Raw genomic sequence first — 23,301 nt, forward strand, 5'->3', positions numbered from 1 at the left:
TCTGCTGTTTGGGAAGCAAAATAACGGATGATGGTCGAAGTAGGGAAGACATAAAATAAAAACTGGCAATGTGAAGGAAAGCGTTTCTGAAGAAGAGAGATTTGTTAACGTCGAGTATAGATTTAAGTGTCAGGAAGTCCTTTCCGAAACTGTTTGTATAGAGTGTACGGTTCCAATGGCTCTGAGCACTATGGGACTCAACTGCTGAGGTCATTAGTCCCCTAGAACATAGAACTAGTTAAACCTAACTAACCTAAGGACATCACAAACAGCCACGCCCGAGGCAGGATTCGAACCTGCGACCGTAGTGGTCTTGCGGTTCCAGACTGCAGCGCCTTTAACCGCACGGCCACTTCGGCCGGCTATAGAGTGTAGCCATGTATGGAAGTGAAATATGGACAATAAATAGTTTAGACAAGAAGAGAATAGAAGCTTTTAAAATGTGGTGCTACAGAAGAATGCTGAAGATAAGATGGGTAGATCACGTAGCTAATGAGGAGGTACTCAATAGAATTGGGGAGAAGACAAATTTGTGGTACTACTTGACTATAAGGTGAGATCAATTGGTAGGACACGTTCTGAGTCATCAAGGGATCACCAATTTAGTAGTGGAGGGAAGTGTGGAGAGGAAAAATCGTACAGGGACACCAAGGGATGGATGCAATAAGCTGATTGAGAGGGATATAGGTTGCAGTAGTTACTCGAAGGTGAAGAGGCTTGCACAGGATAGAGTAGCATGGACAGCTGCATCAAGCCAGTCTTTGGTCTGAAGACCACAACAACAACAACGACCCTACTTACTTAAAAAAAAAAAGCTGACGTAAAACACAGTGAAACCATATTATCATTAACCAAGGAATACAGAAGTCCGTGATCATACCTTGAAGACCACGTGAAGCCGACCGGCTGCCGCGTCATGCACTGCCACAATATGGCGTCATGTGGGTGTGGTACGGAGGGGCATGGAGCCTGCACACTGTTCTTCCAGCCGTTATCAACTTTCCGAACCTAGCGACCGTTACTTCTCTGTCAAGTAAATCCTCCATTGGCATCACGAGGCTGCGTGCATACCGTTCCAGTCTCCCCACCAAAGAAAAATCATCGGGAGTGTTGGGAATGAAACCTGGGTCCTCCGAATTACAATGAAACACATTGTCTGCTCAGCTACGGAGACGGACACTTTCGCTGGCAGAGACAGAAAACTAAGAAACACTTCCTTTTTACAATGTTAACCACATTCCCCGTTCTTGTCACGCAGTCCTCTACATGAATTACTTATTCGACGGTCTTGTTAGAGTCGCCTGTCCATCTCAGGGACAAGCTGGGTGCTAGAGCCTGCGCAAACAGCTGTAATTTGGTTATAGGTTGTCGCTTGTTGCTGTGCCTACTGCGTGGAATGCCCACTAAAATAAATTATCAGACAAATTTTTAATAATACGACTGATCAACATATTTCCATAAGCTTAGCGTATTTGCGCTTTTAAATCACAGTGACAGTTTCACCTATCGTCGCATGCAGTAGCTTACGAATGATTCACACAGTGTCTGTAGTTGTACACCCTAGTGTAATACACGCTGTAGAAATACATATAGGGTGTACATCATTGGTATATACGCCTTTTTTTCGAAAAATCTAGATACCGAATCTTTGGTTGGACGTTAGTGCCACTTTATTAATTATTAGCTATGAGTTCTGTTCGGTCAGTCATTTCAAAATTGCAACTGAATAATTAAAGCCATTATTTCATAATTACTCCTTAGGTCCAGACTGTAAGTATTATTATCCATTAAGATTCTTTTCAGTCCTAAACCAAAGACAAATACTTAATTTCTGTACCTAGGTCTTTTATAGTTGTTTTCTGTATTCACTAGTAAAGTGACAAACAAGTAGTTTATTCAAAGTTTTGTCGTGTACAGTGTTCACTTTGTTAACGATAGTACATGTGCATATTTGGACTGGCGACCGTAATTTCCATCTCAACAACATACACAACACAAACATTTACTCATTTGTGATGTAGCTATTCTATGTTTCTGATTCCATTTGACAATTTGTTGCCATGAAATGAGATTGTGTTCAAAAGGCACCCTGGACTCGAATTCGGAAGGACGACGGTTAAAATGCCCCCCTGTCCATCCAGCCTTACGTTTTTCGTGATTTTCCTGCATCCCTTAAGGCAAGTGGCAGGGAGGTTCCTTTTAATAGACCACGGCCGAATTCCGTTCCGTTCCTTCCTTAATGCGAGCTTATGCTGCGTCTCTAATGACTGTGTCGTCGACGGGACGGTAAGCTCTGAGTTTCTTTCTTCCAGACTTCAAGATTACATGATCACGGACAAATTTCCTTTTTTCTGGGACAAGTCTTTGAGAACAGCCTCAACATTCACAAAAAGAATTAAATTTGCAGTTAGTTCCTCGTATTCGATTAGCTGCACAAAATCGGCAGTGTTACATGTTTTTGCACCTCGTGTTATTGATGCAGGGGCCCCATCTATACTACTAAACAACTAAAGCAGCCATCCCATCTTTCGTCCCAGTTACAGGTTGTGTATCTTCCTCCAAGATCAACAAAAGTTTGATTTTTAATTTTTCCTAATAATTACTAACAAAATTTAAAAATTTAAAATCGTGTCATAATCTACTAGTAAACAGGTATAAACTAACATTTAAAAGTTTAACACAATAACATAGGTATTAAAGGTAGAAACTGTGTGTATGTGTTGAAGCAGTGTACCCCATGGCGCGCAAATGTCACATTATATTCATCCAGAATTTGAGAATGTCAGCACTTAGCGACTTCTAACAAACTTTACACCTATTTTCAAAGCGATATGAAACTTTTCCTCGAATACAACACCCACAAAATAATGAAATGCAAAAAGTTTACCGCTTACTACATTTCCGCTGTTCATGTACTAAAACTTAAGCATCAAATATGTGACGTTTTAATTTATTACATGTTTACTGCTTGCTCTGTTCGCAACATATTTTTCAGACAGTATCCACATACACTATACACAGTGTCCCAAGAGGAATGGTCAAAATTCAGGGATTTGACAGGAACGGTCAATCGAAGCCATAAAGTCTAGTAGACATGGAACCGAAATGCATACCTTAAGTGTTATGAGCACATCTTCGTCTTCGATACTAAGCAATAAATCTCTTCTACTGCAAGCTTGTTATTTTCCATAGTTTGTAAGGAAGTGATTGGACCAAACAAGACAAAAATTTGTTAGTAAACGTTGGTTCTAAAATGCATACGTTAAGAGCTGTGAGCACTTATTCAGCACAAGAGATGTGTTTCGCACTAGCGAAGAAGAAGAAGTGTTCATAGCTCTGAAGCTATGCACTTCAGCGTCCACATTCAGTTTTTTCGTGTCTTGGTCCATGCTGTCACCACTCAAAACAAGGAAAGCGAAGAGCTTGCAATAGAAGATATTTGTTTCATGGTATCAACGATGAAAAAGTGCTAATAGATCTTAAGATACGCGTTTTAGAACCCATGTTTGTTAGACTTTTTTGCTTCGAATGGTCATTTCTTATCTCTGATTACGGCCCATTCCTCCTGAGACACGCTGTATAACTTATCTGCAAAATCATGTCATTGTACGGCACATAGTTCAATAAATAGAACATCATAGTTATTCAGACGTGTGAGAAGCTACGTTTCCTTAAAATGGAGCGAGCATTATCCAGGCTATACCGACCCAGTGTTTGATAATCTGAGCAGTTATCACAAAATTTAAACATATTTTTAGACGTTTGAAGATGTTTTATATGAGGAAGTTCGATTCTGTAAAGATTGGTGGTTTGAGATTACGGTTGACAACTCAATAAGATAAAATAAATGCCTCATTCATGTGTGGGTAATAATAGTTCTCAAAGATAGGACTAAGTCGATAGGTCTCTACTGAGTGATCGAGAGTTACAGTGATTGGCAACTTAACTCTTGCTCTTCCACTACACATCTTTTGTAAAATGGGAAGACATGGTACATATTAAACTTCAACATTTTTGGGTTAGGCTTTACCGTGACTGTTATTGCTATTGAATGAAACAACAAGTTTACTGTTACCAGTAACTGGTCGTAATACATCACAAATAACCTGTTACATTTTGTAGTATCAAGACACCGTCTTTATTTACAGAATGTTAACAGTTTATTTGTGATGTATTAACACTTTGCCGTCCGCACGTCTCGTACAAATGTATTCGCTAGGCGCCGGCAGCGCTAATGCGGATTATTTGGCTTGTCGCCAGCCGTTCTTGACATTATCGGGAGATTATAAATTGTTACTTTTCCTAATCTCATCGTTAGTTCTCCTAAGTTTTCAACCCTGTTTCCCTACTGTCATGAAATTTCGAAGATATACATCGTAAATAAATACAAAATTTATTTGTTTCATGTATTTGTTTATTTGCATTGTCTTTGGTACTTTGTTTTGCTGCGTATCACATGAAAAAGATATACTGTCTCCAAGATGTAACGCAACTCTACAAGACTTGCACATTAAGTTTGTTGTTCTTTTTTTTTTTGTTTTTGGAACATACATGGCAGTTTCTTCGTTTTCGATTATTCCTTTCGGAAATACGTAGGCCTATTAGTTGGTGTTGCTTTATGTGACTGGAAAGTCTGTTAACCGGATCATGATGAGACATACGCGATGTAGTGGCAACCTCCAAGTTTTGCTCCGAGCATTCACCGTAAATAATCGTATCGTCTCTTTATTCTGCCATGAGGAAAGGGCACAAGTACGTATAAAAACAAAAAAGTTATTGACGTGTGTAACTTATTGTTACCGAAACAAAACACCAACAGAATGCAAAAGATACTAAAGTGCTGTCGCCGGCCACTGTGCGATACTACGCAAACGACACCACTGTGGCGTCACCGGCCACTGAGCGATACCATACCCACGACACCACTGTGGTGTCGCCGGCCGCTGACCGTTATTTCGCGCACGACACCAGTGTAGTGTCGCCGGACGGCAGAGTGTTAATACAGGAAAAGCAGCCCGTGACCACTGGAGACAGTGCCCCAAAGTCGTAACAAAACACACACATGTCGTATTAACACAGGTAAGTCCACGTGCTGACGAAGGTTTCAACCTTTGAAACTCTCTGTGGATATAAATAAACAGATATTGGTAGCAGCAGACAAGATAAAGCAAAATGATTGCTTTGAATGGCGTAGTCTCATGAACGCAGTGGAATTTTTACTTACACAGTTTGAGCACTGACAAAACAGAAAATGCGGGAGTGGTGGTGCTAATGACTGGCTCCGTTTGTCGACAGGCACGGCTACCACCACAGGGACGCGGTGACGCCAGCGGAAAGCGCCGAGGCCAGAGGCGGGGGCGGAGTGGCGGGGGCGGCGGCGCCGGTGCGGAAGTCGGCGCTGAGCCTGCTGCGGCCCAAGAAGAGCTCCGCCGCGGCTGCGGGGGCGGGCGCCGGAGCCGCCGCCGCGGGGCACTCGGCCGACAAGGGCGCCTGCGGCTCCCAGGCCGGCGCCATCGCAGCCCACAAGACGGTAAGAGCAAGCGCCTCTCATCGAAACGCTGCGAACAAAGGGTTTCCCGCCAGGAATGGTCAGTATACAGGGATGTCACAGCAAAGATCATTCGAAGCAAAATCTACATTTACAGCGATACTCTGCAATCCACCTTACATCGCATGGCCCAGGGTATCCCGTACCACTACTAGCTATTTACTTTCCTGTTTCACTCGCATACAGTACGAGGGAAAAACATCTGGCTGTATGCCTCCGTATGAGCACTAATTTCTGGTATCTTTTCTTAGTAGTCCATACGTGCAGTGTATGTTGGTGGCAGTGGAATTGCTCTCCAGGCAGCTTCAAATGCCGGTTCTCTACATTTTCTCATTAGTGTTCCTCGAAAAGAACGACTTCCCTCCAGGGATCCCCATTTGTGTTCCTAAAGCATCTCCATAACACCTGCGTTGTGTTCGAACCTACCAGTAATAAACCTAGCACCCCACCTCTGAATTGCTCCGATGTCTTCCTTATCTGACCTGCTGCGTCTTCCACACACTCAAGCAGTACTCAAGAATAGGCCGCACTAGCGTACTGTGTGCGGTGTTCTTTACAGATGAACCACGCTTCCCTAGAATATCTCCCAATAAACCAAAGCCGACCATTCGTCTTTCCTATCACGATCTTCACGTGCTCGTTCCATTCCATATCACTCTGCAAAGAGACGCCCAGAGATTTAAACGACTTGACTGTGTCAAGCAGGACACTACTATTGCTGTATCCGAACATTACGGGTTTGTTTTTCCTACTCTTTCGCATTAATCTACATTTTTCTACACTTAGAGCAAGCTGCCATTCATCAGACGAATCGGAATTTTTTTCTAAGTGACCTTGTATCCTCCTACAGCACCTACGACACCTTACCGTACATCACAGCATCATCGGCAAACAACAACAGACTGCTGCTCACCCTGTCCACCAATTCATGTATGTATACAGAGAATAACAGCGGTCCTATCACAGTTCCCTGAGGCGCTCCTCGCGATATCCTTGTGTCTGATGAACACTCGCCTTCCATAAATTAAGAAGTCTGAGAGCCATTCATAAAGCTGTGAACGTACTCCATATGCTCGTACCTTCTTTAACAGCCTGCAGTGAGGCACCGTGTCAAACGCTTTCCGGAAAACTACAAATATTGAATCTGCTTGATGCCCTCCTTCGATAGTTCGTAGTATATCATGTGAGAAAAGGGCAAGCTGCGTTTCGCACCAGTGATGCTTTCTAAAACCATGCCGATTCGTAGACGAAAATTTCTCGGTCTCAACAAAATTTTCTATATTCGAACTGAGGAAATGTCCAAGGATTCTGCAGAAAACCGATGTTAGGGATATTGGTCTGTAATTATGCAGGTCCGTTCCTTTGTCCTTTTTACGAACAGGAGCCACCTGCGCCTTTTTCCAGTCTCCTGGGATTTAGAGCTGGGTGAGATATTCGCGATAAATGCAAGCTAAATGAGTGGCCATTGCCGTAGAGTACTCTTTGAAAAATGGAATTTGGTTTCCATCCGGACCTGGTGACTAATTTGTTGTCAACTCCTTAAATTGTTTCTGTACGCCAGGAATGCTTATTAGTATGTCGTACATATCGGAGTCCATTTCATCGTCTAAACGACGGTACGTCGGTACAATTCTCCTGCGTGAATGATTTCTTAAATTCGAAATTTAAAACTTCGGCTTTCATTTTGCTATCTTCAATTGCCCAATTTCCACACCAGACTGGTCAATAAGTGATAGGATGAAAGCCTTAGATCCACTTGGCTGTTAAACAAAGCCCAGAATTTTTCCGGATTCTCTGCCTGATATTTTGCTAAGGTACGAGTATGACGGCGGTAGTAATTGTATGCTTCGTGCATTGATCTTTTCATAAACGCACGAGTCTCTATGAACCTTTGCTTGTCGTCATTTGCGTGTTTTCTTTTGAACCGTATACCTTAAGAGCTACGAACACTTTTTCAGTGCTCATAGCTCTTAAGTTATGCACTTTAGAGCCCATGTTTAATAGACTTTCTTGCATCGAATGATCGTTCCTGTCATATCCCTGAATACTGACAATACCTCCTCGGACACCCTGCACACATGGTGCGCCTGTAGCTTTCGGTGAATGGACGTTCATCTAAACAGCGGCCTGTGTTTAAATGTAAAGATGTGCGGCCACATGGACATGGACGTCGATACGTGCCACGCAGCATACAACACCATCAGTTGTCCTTTTCTCTGGTGGTATCTCGCAATACATGGATGAAGGGCAACAGACAGATTCCATATTCCAATATTTCCGCTGAGAGTTCGTCACAGTGACACAATGCAAACTGTAAGCAGAGGTTAGGATATAGGAGATAGTTTCCCAGATTACGTTTTAAGTAATACGACCCAGTACCTTGTCCTGGACGGGGAGTGTTCATCAGAGACAAGGATACCACCATGAGCGCCCCAGAAAGTTTTGAATATTCCACTCTTGTTCTCTATACAAAGTGAAACGGGTTTAAGCGCAGACGTTTCTATTGGTGACTGAGGACAAAGTGCTGAAAAACATTACATCAGTATTTACGTCATTTGAAGACTAATAGCTATACCCATTACAAGTCTAATTCCTCCAAATACATGTGAGAAGAGCAAACTATTAATGCTTATTTTCCCCTGAACAGTAGGTCAGGTGTTAAAGTGTGGATGCGTGGACGCAAAACAATTAGTCTATGCTGACAGACGTACTCCACTTAGTGGTGTAGTACGACCGTAAGAAAACATCAGGTCGTAAAGTTTGTGACGTGTTTGTGGGAAGACTGTTCGACGTAGAGAAAAAACAACCAGCACACTGATACATGCATATCATAAGGTACCACTGTAAAAATACCTGCACTTGTACCCATTAGACCATGTATACATAAGAGATCCGCCGGATAGCGTGAGCAGCAATCGACGGATATTTGCTGATGATGCTGTAGTGTACGGAAAGTTGTCGTTGTTAAGTGGCTGTAGCGAGATACTTGATGACTGGGACAGATTTTGTGTATGGCTTGATGAATTTCAGCATGCGCTAAATGTAAAAAAAAAATGTAAATTACTACACATATGTAGGAAACACAATCCTGTGATGTTCAAATACAATACTAGTGAAGAGCTGCTTGACAGAGTCACATCTATTGTATTTCTAGATGAAACGAGGCAGAGTGACCGAAATATAAGGAACATGAATGGATGGTTACAGGGCAGTTGAATGCCACTTTGTATTGGGCTAGGTGACAGGACGTAAATTTACATCTACACGATTACTCTGCAATTCATACATAAGTGCCTGGCAGAATATTCATCGAACCACTTTCATCCTATTTCTCTGCCGCCCCCTATTTTATTGCGATGACGATTTCTCCCTACGTAAGTGGGCGCCAACAAAATATTTTCGCAGTGGTGAAGAAAGTCGGACGTTAAACTTTCGTGAAAAGATCTTGCTTCAGCGAAAAATGCTTCTTTGTTTAAATGATTGCACCTCAAATCTTTTATCATATCCGTGGCACTCTCTCCCCTATTTCACGATAATACAAAGCGAGCTGCCAAACTTTAAACTTTTTCTATGTCCTCCGTGAGTCCTGTCTCGAAAGAATCCCATACTGTACAGCAACACTGTTGCAGAGGACGGACAGTCGTAATGTTGGCCGTTTCTTTAGTAGATTCGTTGCATCTTCGAAGTGTTCTACCAATAAAATGCAGTATTTGTATTTGTTTCATCTTGCTCACAACATTATCTATGTGACAGTTGGCATTTAAGTTGTTCGTAACTGTTTATCCCTAGGTATATTATTGAACCGACAGCCTTCAAATTGGCGTGATTTATCGTGTAACCGAAATTTAACGGATTCCTCTTAGTACTCATGTGGATGATGTCACATTTTTCATTATTTAGAGTCAATTGCCACATTTCACACTGCACAGATAACTTCGATGAGGATAGAAGTTGAAGTAGTGAATCAAAATTTGTATCAAGTCTGGGACTTCAATTCAGGTCTCCTCCTTACTAGGCAGATGGGCTGAGCTGTGAAATAAAGTTTGTGTTAGGGTACTCCGTGCAGCTGTGTTAACCTCAATTCCAGGGTGCAAGCACTATACCTCAGCGTGTTCGGTCAGAGGGCTGGCTGACTTCTGAAATAAAAAAATAAAAAAACTGAGTGGACTATTCAACGATAAACTTGAAGGGGTGTCATGTGACGTCCGCCCAGATCACATAACAAGAACAGCGAGGAACAAATGAAATGAAAAAAATCCTTGATATGGCCGTACTAAAAAAAAAGAAATACGGTGTATTTGATCTGCCCAGTAAGCAGAACAATCTTGTTGTGTCACAGATTTTGATTCATTGCTACAGCTCTTATCCTTACCTAAAGTAGAGACTCATTGTGTCTCCAGGAAAACGTAATTACATAATTACATCTGATCCCCACAGATATATTGTCTAAATCATTTTGCAATCGGTTTTCATCTTCTGGTGACGTCACAAGACGATAAATGAGTGCCTCATCTGCAAGCAATCTAAGATAGCTGCTCAGGTTGTCTGCTAAACCATTTATATGGGTTAGGAACAGCAGAGAGTGTATAACATTTCCGCGGGCAACGTCAAATATTACTTCTGTTTTACTGGATGACTTTCCGTAAATTACTACGAATTGTGACCTTTATGGCAGTATATCATGAATCCAGTCGCACAACTGAGACGGTACTCCACTGGCACACAATTTCATTATAAGCCACTTGTGAGGAACGGAACCAAATCTAGAAATGTGTAATCAATTCTAGATTCCTGTTGATACTTGATACATCATTTCATCATGAGAATAAAAGGCTAGTTGTGTTGCACAAGAACGACATTTTTTGAATTCGTGCTCACTATGTCTCAACAGATCGTATTCTTAGAGGTAATTCATAATATTTGATCACAGTATACGTTCCAAAATCTTGCTAGAGATCGACGTCATTGATATGAGTCTGTAAAGCAGCGGATTTGTCCCATTTCCATTCTTGAGGATTAGTGTGACCTGCGCAAATTTCCAGTGTTTAGTTACGAATCTTCCTCCGTGCGAACGGCTGTATACCATTGCTAAGTACGGAGCTATTATAGCAGCATACACTGAAACGAATCTAATTGGTCTGGATCGGAACACTTTCCTTTCTTAAGTGATTTGAGCTGCTCCGCTACTCGATGATATGTACTTGTAAGGTACTCATGTTGGCATCAGTTCTTGATTGGTATTCTGGAATTTTTACTCCCTCTCATTTGGTGAGAAAGTTTCGGAAACTGTATGTAGTGGCACTGTCATAGGTAACATTACCATTGTTACCAAGCAGAGAGCCGGCCGCGGTGGCCGAGCGGTTCTAGGCGCTTCAGCACGGAACCGCGCGACTGCTACGGTCGCAGGTTCGAATCCTGCCTCGGGCATGGATGTGTGTTATGTCCTTAGGTTAGTTAGGTTTAAGTAGTTCTACGTTCTAGGGGACTGATGACCTCAGATGTTAAGTCCCATAGTGCTCAGAGCCATTTGAACTACGCAGAGAAAAAATTGATTTTGTTTCGGTGCTGGTGTACGTTAGATACGACCACAATGTCTTTGGATTTTCAGTCAGATTTCGAAACAGAGTTTCGTTTTGGAAACTATTAAAACCATCTCGTACTGAAATACGGCTAAATTTTGAGCTCCTGTAAGACTTCGCCTCTGTTGAGGAGTAATCTTCTGATCTGTTTTGTGTATCGTGGGGGACCAGTTCCGCCGCTTATTAATATACGAGTTGGTATAATCTTTCAAATTTTGTTGATACTGTTTCTCTGAATTTGAGTCACGTGTGGTTTACATTCACATAGTTAGATCTGAGGGAATGTAGACTGTGTCTTAGGAAGGAGAAAAGCGAATTTTTATCTACTTTTTCTAATAGACATATTCCGACTTTACTTTTAGTAGATTTTGATGTTACAGTATTTAATCTCGTTACAACGATCTTGTGTCACTGATCCCTGTATTGGTCGTGATGCTCCCTATTCCCTCAGGATCATTTGTTCCTAAGAGATCAAGTACGCCATACAATATCTTGCACAGTATAAACGGTGGTGTTAGGAGATTAGGTGCACCACTACAGAATGATCCTCTTTACCGTGAATGATACGTTCTTTCAGCGATTTCATGTGCCCTGCCACAGTGCTACAAAGTCGGGAAGACCGTCATGCAGGATTCTTAGAACTTCCAGGACTCCGCTGCGTACCATTCTACAGTCATTAGAGCCACAGGATAGACAGCAGTTCCACATTCAGTAGAGACCTCTCAGCGTCCAACTATGTTACACCCAGGGCACGTTGATGGCCTCTGCACAGCGAGCAGTGCTTACTCTCGATGGCAGGAGTGATCACAATAATGAGTCTTGACAGTGTAATCGAGAGATATGGAATTTTCAGCTGGAGTGTAATGTGAGTTTATATATAGAGTATCAGCTGAATAAAGACATCCGTTGAAGTGGGAATCCAGCGAAACATGTAGCATAATGGCTGAGTCTGTTACTGTCCCTATGTAGCACTGAGTTTCAGTTAGACTAAACGCCCTCCGCGTGCCAGTATCCAGGATTAAAGGACCAATGAATGGGCTGGCTTGCTTCAGGAGAGGATTCAACGGCTTTATGACACGCTCCCCCACACAATCAGTGTATACATCCAAGCCAGAGGAGGTGCAAGTCACACTAATAAGTGGGCTCTTACTACCAAACTATTTCTAAATTTGACTCGATATTGTAATAACTAAAATAATGTCATATAACCTGTCAACCAGCGAAATTTCATTTCTTTCCTTCCTCCCCCTATGGATGCTTCGATGCTTCATCTTTTTTTTTTTTTTTTTTTTTTTTTTTTTTTTTTTTTTTTTTTTTTTTTTGCAGAGTATGTGGGATACTTAATTCAGGAACGTCTCAGCGAGTCAGTGAGCATCTCCTTGATCGGTCCTCAGAGCATTGAGACACAGTCAAGAGGACTGTGTTTGATTACGGGTGACCATTTCAGTCCTTGTGCAGCATAATGCACTGAGCGGGGTTCTCATAGTCTGGGCAGACCAGCTAGACAACGCATTGAACACACAAATAGTGACACTGACACGAAAATCAATGAGGCGACGTCGAGACAAAAAGCTTGCGACAGGGTAGCATACATTGTTAAACAAATGGAACGATCTTATATGCTTTGTCATTTTCTGCTGTGCCTGATTGATTAGAGTGTATAAATTTAGGAAGGAATAGTGTCCCTTAACTATTGCTCGTAGGTGAGAGGTTTAGTGTCGAGACCTTGTTGAAACTCCGATTTAATACTTGCTGGACCAGGACGAGTACTAGTGACGGAGTGAGGAGCTGATGCGGTGAATAAAATGTTGGAAGCGTGTTCTGGAGATGGGGGTGTTCATAAATTTTGGATTTTTCACGATTTTCATAAATTATTTCTAACAAATGTGAGGAAGAATAGCGCGAGGTGCCTCTTCCTCATAGTTTTCTAAGAAGCTGCTGCTCCGACGATGACCTCATTGTTGACAGGATGTTAACTTTAAAAATTTCCCTCTTTTTCTTGCTCTCACCTGGATATCAGTTTTACGTGGTTGGGCTCTTCCAAATTATCAATTCTATTAATCCTTCCGGACAGACGACCGGCTTCAAGCTTTGAACTTACCGCCGACTGAATTTCTATCAAATTCTGGAGATGTCCTACGACTTTTTCCGTCAATGAGATGAGCTTCGTTTGGCCTGACCTCGTCTTAAAGTTTGATATTACTAGCTACTGCTCCACAAGTATATGAATGTCCTCCCTAAAGCCATAGACAATCAGTGTTACAAAGAAACACACTGAAGTCATACCACATTTCTAGAGGTACTCTAATACGTGTACAGGTACAAATACTGTCTCGTCGGCAGGAACATCTTTCACGGAAGTTGATTTCTGGGCATGAAAATCGTGTCATCTCTTACTCTGCGAAACAATCCGTGGCTCCTCCGAGCAGAGAACGGCTTTCAATTACTTGCTGTTACGTATACATGCGAGTGTTCCCACTGCAAACGCCTCAACCACTTCCATTAAGACTTCTATGCACAGCATTCAACATTGTCACCCTCCCGGTAGCCACAGAAATGTCAGCCCGTATTTTGGATTGTGCCACGTTCCTATTCCTTCAAGTGGACCACATTAAATATCAGTCATCGCGCTGTCCATTATCTCCCCGTTGTTGAACTTGTAGGACGCCGAACCAGTGGTAGAAATTGTTTACACTATTTAGGAACAACAAGATGATCAACGTATAAAAAGTGTAGCTACTTCAGTATCTAGCCACATTTACATATGTACCAATATCATTTCCAGGTTGCATTTGGAAATGATGTGTGGGAAGAACGCCTTTATATAAACCTTCGTATGAACTCTAATGTCTCTGGTTTTTCTCGTCGTGGTAATTTTGCAAAATTTACTTGGGAAGAAGGAATATGTCACCCGATTCTTTTTGGAACGTCCGCTGTTGGTATTTCAACAGTAAACCCATGCCTGATACCCAGTACCTCAGTCTGCATCGAACCCATTTCGCACTAGCCAACAGCGATCCATCGAGGATCGTGCTTTAGCTGACATCCAGAGCGCTTCAGAACAAGCTGGCTACACTAGCTGTTTCGTCTCTCTCTCTCTCTCTCTCTCTCTCTCTCTCTCTCTCTCTCTCTCTCTGACACACACACACACACACACACACACACACACACAGCAACAATTGGCGTTCTACCTTCAAACATGCAACTGTGTACTGTGAAGAGATTCCGCAAGCGAATTACAGTGTCCTGGGTTGCGACTAGCATTTTTGTGTACCTTTAATGTGTTCAAACATACTCGACTTTATTGTCAGCTCGTTAATGTTTTCCCAAATTATTACAACTGATTATTTTTCTTAGTATATGGGGATCATCTTTAGGAAACAATCCAGACACAATACGAAGCAAAAGCGGTCTTTGAATATATGGCCAGAAATGTGCGCTAAGGGACTTACGCCCATTTGCAAGTGCAGATAAAAGATAGTTGACAGTGACCCCAGCATCAGCAACCGGCATCTGACACGGCAGAATGGAATAAGCCAGACGACCGTGTAGAACATTCTCCAAACCTGCCACTATCCCTATCACTTACGACGCATGCAGGCCTCGTTAGACGTGCCCCCGTGACGACGGTTCTGCCGTTGGTTACTTGAATACGTCACCACGGTGCTGTGATTTGTCACGGATCTTGTTTACAGATGTGGTTACCTTTACGAGGGGCGGTATGTTCAACATTCACAGCATCGACCCATGGGATGCAGAGAATGGCCTTGGTTTGGTGGCAGCGAGTCATTAGCACCGGTACAGCCTCACCTTGATGGTGGGTATTATCTGCGACCGCCTTGTGGGAAGGGTGAGCCTTCCACATTGCTTTAGAGGCGAGGCATATCTGCACTTCCTGAGAGTCACCCTGCCTGCTGGTAGAAGTGCCTGTGGTGATACGAAGGGTAACGTCGCTGCTACGTGATAATGTGCCCTCTTCAGTGTGGAGCTAAAGATTTTTTTATCTTCACCTTCAAGTCGGTGTACCCCTCTTAGAATGCATTCCCGATCATATCTTCATTTGCCCTTCTTTGCTCCTAATCCTCTCATTTCCTGCACTTTTTCCCCGTATAGCAAAATCAGCCTGTTTAGGAGAGACGTTCAGTAAGTAATTCAATTTTTTTTCTGAAAGCGGGTTGGTTTTATTCAGATTTCAAAACACTATATTATTCCACACTCTTTTGGTTATGAAACACTATTTTTCGACATAACCACCGTTCAATGCGAAGGCCTTATGCCATCTTACTGGGAAGGCCACTATGCCTGCATGGTACCACTCTACTAGCCGACGTCGGAGCCAACGCCTTGCTGCGTCAATAACCTCCTCATCATCCAAGTACTGCTCCGTGTGGTGTGCATCCATCATTGGGCCAAGCAGATGAAGTCGGTAGGCGAGGAACCTAAGTAGAGGACAAATGTGTCACCACTACCAACATAGACATCCAGATGCGAGGTGTTTGATTGTGATCCGTCGATCACCTCGAATGAGAGTGTCTGCACGTTCTAACATTGCAAGATACACAGCTGTGTGCGGCCGGAAACCACACAGGAGATCGGACTGGTTTGTGCAATCTTGTTGCGATGATGATAGATGCCTCACCCTATGACTTGCCGTGCTTTTGTTCACTGTCAGGTCTCCGTACACATTCTGCAAGTGGCTATAAATTTCTGTGATGCTCTGGTTTTCCGCCAAAAGAAACTCAATCACAGCTCTCTGCTTCGAACGCACCGTTACAGACGCCATTTTGAAGGCTTGGTATAGCTCCGCCACCTATCGTAACTTCATGAAACTATTGGAGCTGAAGCGGGAAAGTTCCACGATGCCTCACGACAAATTCCTCTTCTTTTCAGCCGAAACTAGCCGAGCAAAAACAAGTGCGGCATTCCTCGTTGAACGCTTTTCGTGCGCTACAGTGGTAGTTTCGCCAGTAACTTCGCAAAAATGGAGAAGAATCGAAGTTATGAGGAACCAGTCGGCCGTTAAGTAAACTACTTTCAATGTTACGCGCTTTGCTAACCTCAGTTTCCACCATAAATCACCGAACCACATGTTGCTCCATCTATAAGAAATACGCCTTCAATGGTAAATGGAGCTCCTCGCAAGCGGAGACGGAAATAGGCTGCAGAGCCGCCAGGGCGAAATGCTCGATCACGCGAAAGAGGCTGCCGTTCGTGTGGCCTCCCATCGACCACGGCAGTTCTCCTGGAGCATGGCCGCCTTCCTTTCTTTTACACCCGCCATAAATCAGCCGTTCTACGCCATTTATACCGTGTCCTGCAAAGTTGTGCGGGAGGAGGAGGTTTGAGTTTTATACAGACGCCTCAGAGTCAAGGTCTGCTGCCAAAATTCTCCACAGAATCAACATCACTGGCAAGGACACTCGCAAAGGCTTTGTGAGTGCCTAAAGACGTCATCCCTGAATACTTAATACTACAAAACATGCTCTATGCTGCCTCATCCCTTCCTCATGAATCCTTTTTTATAGATGTACACACACATGATAGGAAGGGAGGAAAGGAGGGCATAGGCGGCAGAAAGGGGAAGGTTAGAGAGTGAATGAGAAAGTTTGTCAGAATCGAGCACCATCGCTCTAGTGCTTGCTACTGTTTGTCAGAATGGAGCACCATCACTCTAGTGCTTGCTACTTAATATAGGTATAACACAATTACGGCAGAAGTAACGCCATACGCAGTGTGACTGCCCCAAGCAGCAATTCGAGACGTATAGTCACGTCTTTCTCTTCGTAGTTACATCATCACATGATGCAAATTCCCTTCCTTGCGAAGTTTCCTCTAAAAAATTTTTCCTTAACTCATTACACAGCGTAAATTTGGTGACTAAATAATTACCTTCATCTGAAGCTCACGTATAGCTCTAGTGAAGGAATAATGCAAACAAATCTGAAATAGGAAACTTCATTAAATGAAGAATTCGGTTTTCCAACTCAAGCTGTCGTCTATTTATAGTTTCAACGCCTATTTCTTGAATTTTGCTGTTTAAACAGATTATTATACATTTACGCTGTAGGATTTTGTGAGATTTGTTGAACAATATTTTTTTATTACCGTAAAAATTCAACATGGCTTCGTTTTGTCGTGGGGAATGATGTCGGTTCTCTGATTACTTTTCTCCCACTCAACTGTGCTTATGGCTTTAATCTTTTTGGTGCCTGTTTCGAAGCAACTATTGATTCACCATACGGGAACTTATGCACTGTGATGGATACCACTGCAAGTACACTCTGTTAATATACCGTTGCAAAATGTGGTCTGGTAACTGTAAGATTTATAGTCTTACAGTTAGCACACTAGAGGAAGAAGAAGAAGAAGAAGAAGGTATATTTGTGGTGCTGTATGATTACAGTTCTAAAGTGCCCTAAGATGAACCAGTAATTGCTTCCAAACAGACTGCAAATAAATGAAAACAATATACGCCTCTGAGCGAAAGAAAAGTAGTCAGAGTGTGTGCATCATTCCCCATAGCAAAATATTTCACCGTAGACGTCCGCGCCTTCCAGCGGTATGGACACAAAAAGACTAATTAGTTCGAGGTAGACTTGGTGGCTATTCTTTGCATACCGACACAATGAAAATAATGGAATAGCTAACAAACAATACAACTTTCTTTATGGAAACCGGTCGATGTGACCTAGCGGTTCTAGGCGCTTCAGTCTGGAACCGCGCGACCGCTACGGTCGCAGGTTCGAATCCTGCCTCTGGCATGGATGTGTGTGATATCGTTAGGTTAGTTAAGTAGTTCTAAGTTCTAGTGGACTGATGACCTCCGATGTTAAGTCCCATAGTGCTCAGAGCCATTTGAACCATCTTTATGGAATTTTTACCATTCCAATGTACATTTACAATCCACTACATCATCATCCATTCTTCGTAGTTAGGTAAGATATTTGAACTAGTCTCTTTATTGAAATGGCGTAAAACGAGTCAATTTACAGGCTGTGTGTAAGAGAACATTGAAGGCGTCTATGTGGGGGATAACTTGCCTGATGACGTGACAGAAGAAGAAACAGAAGTCGATGAGAAAAAGTTAGGGCAATCAGAGTTTAAAAGAAGGAGTAGATAACATTCCATTGGAATTTCAAAATCATTGGGGGAAGTGGCAACAAAACGATTATTCACGTTGTTGTGTGTAATGTACGAGGCTGGCGACATACCATCAGACTTTAGGGAAAACGCCGGCCGCGGTGGTCTCGCGGTTCTAGGCGCTCAGTCAGGAACCGCGCGGCTGCTACGGTCGCAGGTTCGAATCCTGCCTCGGGCATGGATGTGTGTGATGTCCTTAGGTTAGTTAGGTTTAATTAGTTCTAAGTTCTAGGGGACTGATGACCACAGATGTTAAGTCCCATAGTGCTCAGAGCCATTTGAACCATTTTTTTTCTTTTTTTTTAGGAGAAACAGCATCCGCACAACTCCGAAGATAGCAACATCCGACAAGTGCGTGAATTATCGCACAGCCAGCTTGACACTTGACAGTTAATGCATGGAAGCTGCTGACAAAAATAATACACAGAAGTAAGGGACAAGGAAATTGAGGATCTGTTAGATGACGATTCGTTTGGTTTCAGGAGAGATAAAAGCGGCAGAGATGCAGTTCTGACGTTGCGATTCATAATGGAAACAAGACTGAAGCACAGTCAAGATACGTTCCTAGGATTTGTCGAACTAGAAAAAACGGGAAACAGAAAAAATGGATTTGTCATACTGGCATAATTTTAACATTAGCCCAACTCCAATGGGAATGTTTTTTAATGGATTTTATTTGATTTTACTGATGGTCGTAAATATCACGTTACTTGGCGTGAGCTTCTTTTCTCTGAAATTTGTCGTCGGTTATATGTGATTTTACTTGTAAGTAATTTTTTGCTTATTATATTTTTATCCAGTGGTTTTGTACATCCTTTGCACTTGATATTTCTTTTTAACTATAATGTGGAAAACTTCCTCAATAGTTCCATATACCTCTGAAGAAAGCAATTTTACTATTGTTTAAATCTTGGCCAAGGGCTGTTAATAAACCTTTATACCTGCAACTGGTTGGCTGATTTCCTCGAATCATTTATCAATATCCATATTAATTTCAGACCTTCTCGTGCAGCTACACTTCAAATTAGGGTTTTTTTTACAAGTGACCAGTTTTTAAATAATAATTAGAATATGGGGATGGATGGCATTATCCAGAAGAAATGATCTTAGTTTATATTAAAAACTTGTTTAATACCTGTCAGACATTTCATGTTACTATGAAAAGTTTGACTGAAGCATTTTGAACTTCTTTTTGAGCCACTGACAGTGTGTTTGGGCGTGTGGCAGACGGGGGTAACTCGTTGAAGAGGTATCTAGCTACCCACAACATGACTGTTGTTATAAAAGAAGTTACGTAGCAACAGAAGACCTGACGATGCAGCTGTGACTTCTTAATGTATGCTGGCGTAGAAAGAATGCCATAAAAATAGTAGAAGCATTTTATGATCAAGTTTTTCATTAATTTGTTTGCTTGAACCGCAGTTGATATTCTCAACCATTTCATTTATGTGCTTTAGGTAAGAGTATTAGTACCATTTTATATTGGTATAATTCTATCATTCTGAATACAACATAATCAGTGTACAAAATAAATGAGAACACTGGACCCAAGATAGAGCCGCGTGGTAGCCCGTTCTCTGCGCTGCCGACAGGTGCGCGCGCGGCGGCTGATGAAGGAGCTACGAGAGATCCAGCGGCTGCAGGCGCAGCAGCGGCACGACCCGGTGTTCACGGTGGAGCTGGTCAACGACAACCTGTTCGAGTGGCACGTGCGGCTGTTCCGCGTGGACGCGGAGAGCGAGCTGGCGGGCGACATGCGCGAGCTGGGCGTGCCCTGCATCCTGCTGCACCTCGCCTTCCCCGACAACTTCCCGTTCGCGCCGCCCTTCATGCGCGTCATCTCGCCGCGCATCGAGAAGGGCTTCGTCATGGAGGGCGGCGCCATCTGCATGGAGCTGCTCACGCCGCGCGGCTGGGCGTCCGCCTACACCGTCGAAGCCGTCGTCATGCAGTTCGCCGCCAGCATAGTGAAGGGACAGGTGCGTCTCCTCCTCTTCTTCGGCAATCATTCTACATAGAAAACACTACGCTTATAGCATGCTCAAAACTAGCCTTTTGCCCGCATCTTCATCCGCATACGCATGTGTCACATATATTTCACACGTATACCGGGTGTGCAAAAATTCATTTCCCAAACTGAAAGATCTGATGGTGGAGCCAACAGCAGACATATTTCGTTAAGCAACCAGGTATTGGAAACTCAAAAAACACCAACGGAGAAATGATCCCATCAGAGCACAAAAAAGCGAACGTGTTTCTGTTTAAAAGACTCTGTCTAAAAGTGGGATACCAGCTGCCTCATTCTACCTTCCTCAGCTCCTTTACAAATTTTCACAAAAATATTCGTGCTCTTTTTTTAACACGCAAGTCACTTCCCACTCCCACAAGATCCTCTAACTATAACTCACACCCACTAGTACATCACTGTAAACCGCTCATACCTATCACTGCTACTCGCCCATACTCACTCACTCATTCAGCCCAACTCATTGTCATTACCGCCTTGTGTCTCTCTGTCACTGTCTCCTGTCTCACAGCCGCAGTCTCCTTCGTTGTGTCCGACTGCTACCGTCTACTCTCTCTGTCTCTCTCTCCCTCAGGCCCACTCTTACTGCTACTATCTCTTTCGTTCATCCCCACTGCTGCTGTCTCTTCTCACTGTCACTACCTCTGTCTCTCTCGTTGTCACTGCCATGGACTATTATCTCTCAGTATCACTGGCTCTCACCCACTTCCACTTTCTCCTTCTCTTTATTCCTCTCCCACTTGCACCGTCTCCTTAGTTCTTTTCTTGTCATTCTTCTGTCACTGTCAACTATGTTCCACCTCCACTGTGTTCCTCTGTCTCTCTTTTACTGCCACTGTCTCCTTCACTCTTTCAATACCGCAACCACTGTCTACTGTCTTCCAGCATTTATTACATTTACGTCGCTTTCCCACTGCCATTGTCTCCTTCTCTCTCAGCACAAAGAGAGCTAATATTCGCATACCAAAATTTTTGGGAAAATTTTTGAAGGTGCTGAGGATAGCAGAATGAGGCAGCTCGTGCCCCACTCTTCAGTCAGAGTCTTTTAAACAGGAACATATTCGCCTTCTTTGTGCACAGATAGGAGCATTTTTCCGCTGGCTCCGTTCCTTTCACTGCTAGAGCAGGGCACGTCACTCGTACGAAAAGAACTTTGTGTGCAGAAAACTTTGATAGTTTTCTTAAGTGAAATTGAAATAACGCAAAACTAATTTTGCGGCTCAGACCGGCATTTACGTGCACAAAAATTCTGCTTGAGCTTCAGTACTACAACATCAGATTCCTAGAACCCTTGCGTTCATGACAGAAAGACTTTACAGCATATTTCTCCGTGCTACGTCACTCTATAAATACGTTTTCGCCTAACACTGGGTTTTACGTGCGTATTTTACGTTTACAAAAAGGTTAATTTTGAATCTTTCTATCTCGAAAACGGATAAAAATATCAAGAAAATTTTCATGGTTTTTCGAGATCAGGATCTTAGGAATATATTGTTAAAATCATAGACATTTGTTGTTCATTGCCGTCTAGGAAGCCGAGGCTCGGTTTTGGTACAGAAAATCCACGTTTTTGGGGTGTTTCTCGATGACCGATAAATATTTTTTAAAATGGGAAGAGGGCACTTCTAGATATCTTCCTGGAAAATATACCATTAAAATCTGAGCAGTTTACTGCTGTTAGTAATTTATATATCCACTGCTGACGGTGAAAAGCCGTGAAAACGCTTTGTTTCGGATTTTCTCATAAACTGGCGAGGAACTAAATGGTGTCTCCGCAAACCCCCTAAGCCGCACCGTAGACTATATGTAATTCAAAAAGAACCAACCGATTGCTCCATTTTCCTAAGTGGAGGAAGTTTATAATGTTCAAACATTGACCCTGTTCTGTTTGGTATACAAATACTTCGTAGCCCAAGGACTATCCAAAACACTCTACCTTACTATCACCAATAGCTAATAGAATCTGAGGTACGAGCCCAGAAAAAAAATCCCGATTATATGTGCGGCGTTTTGGAACCCTAGAGGTAGCGCATGTTGGTGTCGCCAGCGTACTGATGTCTGAGACCACCCGTGTCGAAAGAGATAAACAAAAAGTACTTTCTTTAAACATCGTTATTCCAGAGTTGATTAAGGCACGTACCGTTGTGACAACCTGATGTCCAAAATGAGCCAGTAAACTGCATGTAACGCTGTAGTACCTGCTTGACTGTTACAGTATATAATATGGAGTGCTACACATGGAGAGAACTTTGTTTACGTTGCAACCGAATGCAGTGGTCAAAGAGCTCATCCAATGTACGACGAAAGTTTCTCTTCACGAAGATGTCCCAATTATTTCACACTTACTGAAATCCACGACCGCATGGGCTTTGTCGGCACACTGATAATATGCAAGTTTAGTGCAGGCAGCCTATGAATGATGCGTACACCTGCCTGTGTGGGAGTCATTCTATTGCGCTTTGACAACAGACCCGAAGCAACTACACAAGCAATTGCCACTCCGTTCGGTGTTCACTATTCTTTAGTATCGAATGTGTTGCGTGAACAGCTGCTTCATCCTTTTCGTCATACTAGAGTACAAGCCTGGGGCCAGATTGACCGTCCCCCGCGGCTTACGTTTGTATAGTGGTTTCTGGTATAGGGTAAGGGAGACTCTCTTTCCTGAAATTGTGCTGTTTGTGAATGAGGCTCAATTTACTCGGAAAATAAGCTATAATTATCATAAATCACATGTATAGTTATGGGAGGTTATAAGACACTATTTTCATTAAACATATGGTCCGATATCGTGGGCCATTTCTTATTTGTGTCCTATATGATGCCTCCTTACATCAGGTGCCAACATACAGACTGTTCTCGCAAGAGCACCTGCCGACGTTACCAGAGGCGTTATCCCTACGTAACAGAATGAGGACGTGGTTCAACATGGTAGGGTTCTGGCGCACTTTGCAAAAACATATGCGCAGCATTAAGTCGTAAATTCGGCAATCGGTGGGTCGGACGGTAAG

The 23,301-nt window shown here is 42.9% G+C and overlaps 1 protein-coding gene across 1 annotated transcript in view; it reads left to right on the forward strand.

Annotated features, from left to right (window-relative positions):
- LOC126456012 (ubiquitin-conjugating enzyme E2Q-like protein CG4502) overlaps positions 1–23,301 on the forward strand; it is a 650,936-nt gene that overhangs the window by 568,191 nt on the left and 59,444 nt on the right. Inside the window, exons 5-6 of the mRNA XM_050091767.1 lie at positions 5,296–5,530; positions 19,860–20,246. Coding sequence (XP_049947724.1) covers positions 5,296–5,530; positions 19,860–20,246 — 622 coding nt within the window. The remainder of the gene's footprint in view (positions 1–5,295; positions 5,531–19,859; positions 20,247–23,301) is intronic.

The sequence above is a fragment of the Schistocerca serialis genome, chromosome 2 (assembly GCF_023864345.2).
Source record: "Schistocerca serialis cubense isolate TAMUIC-IGC-003099 chromosome 2, iqSchSeri2.2, whole genome shotgun sequence".
Taxonomy (NCBI): domain Eukaryota; kingdom Metazoa; phylum Arthropoda; class Insecta; order Orthoptera; family Acrididae; genus Schistocerca; species Schistocerca serialis.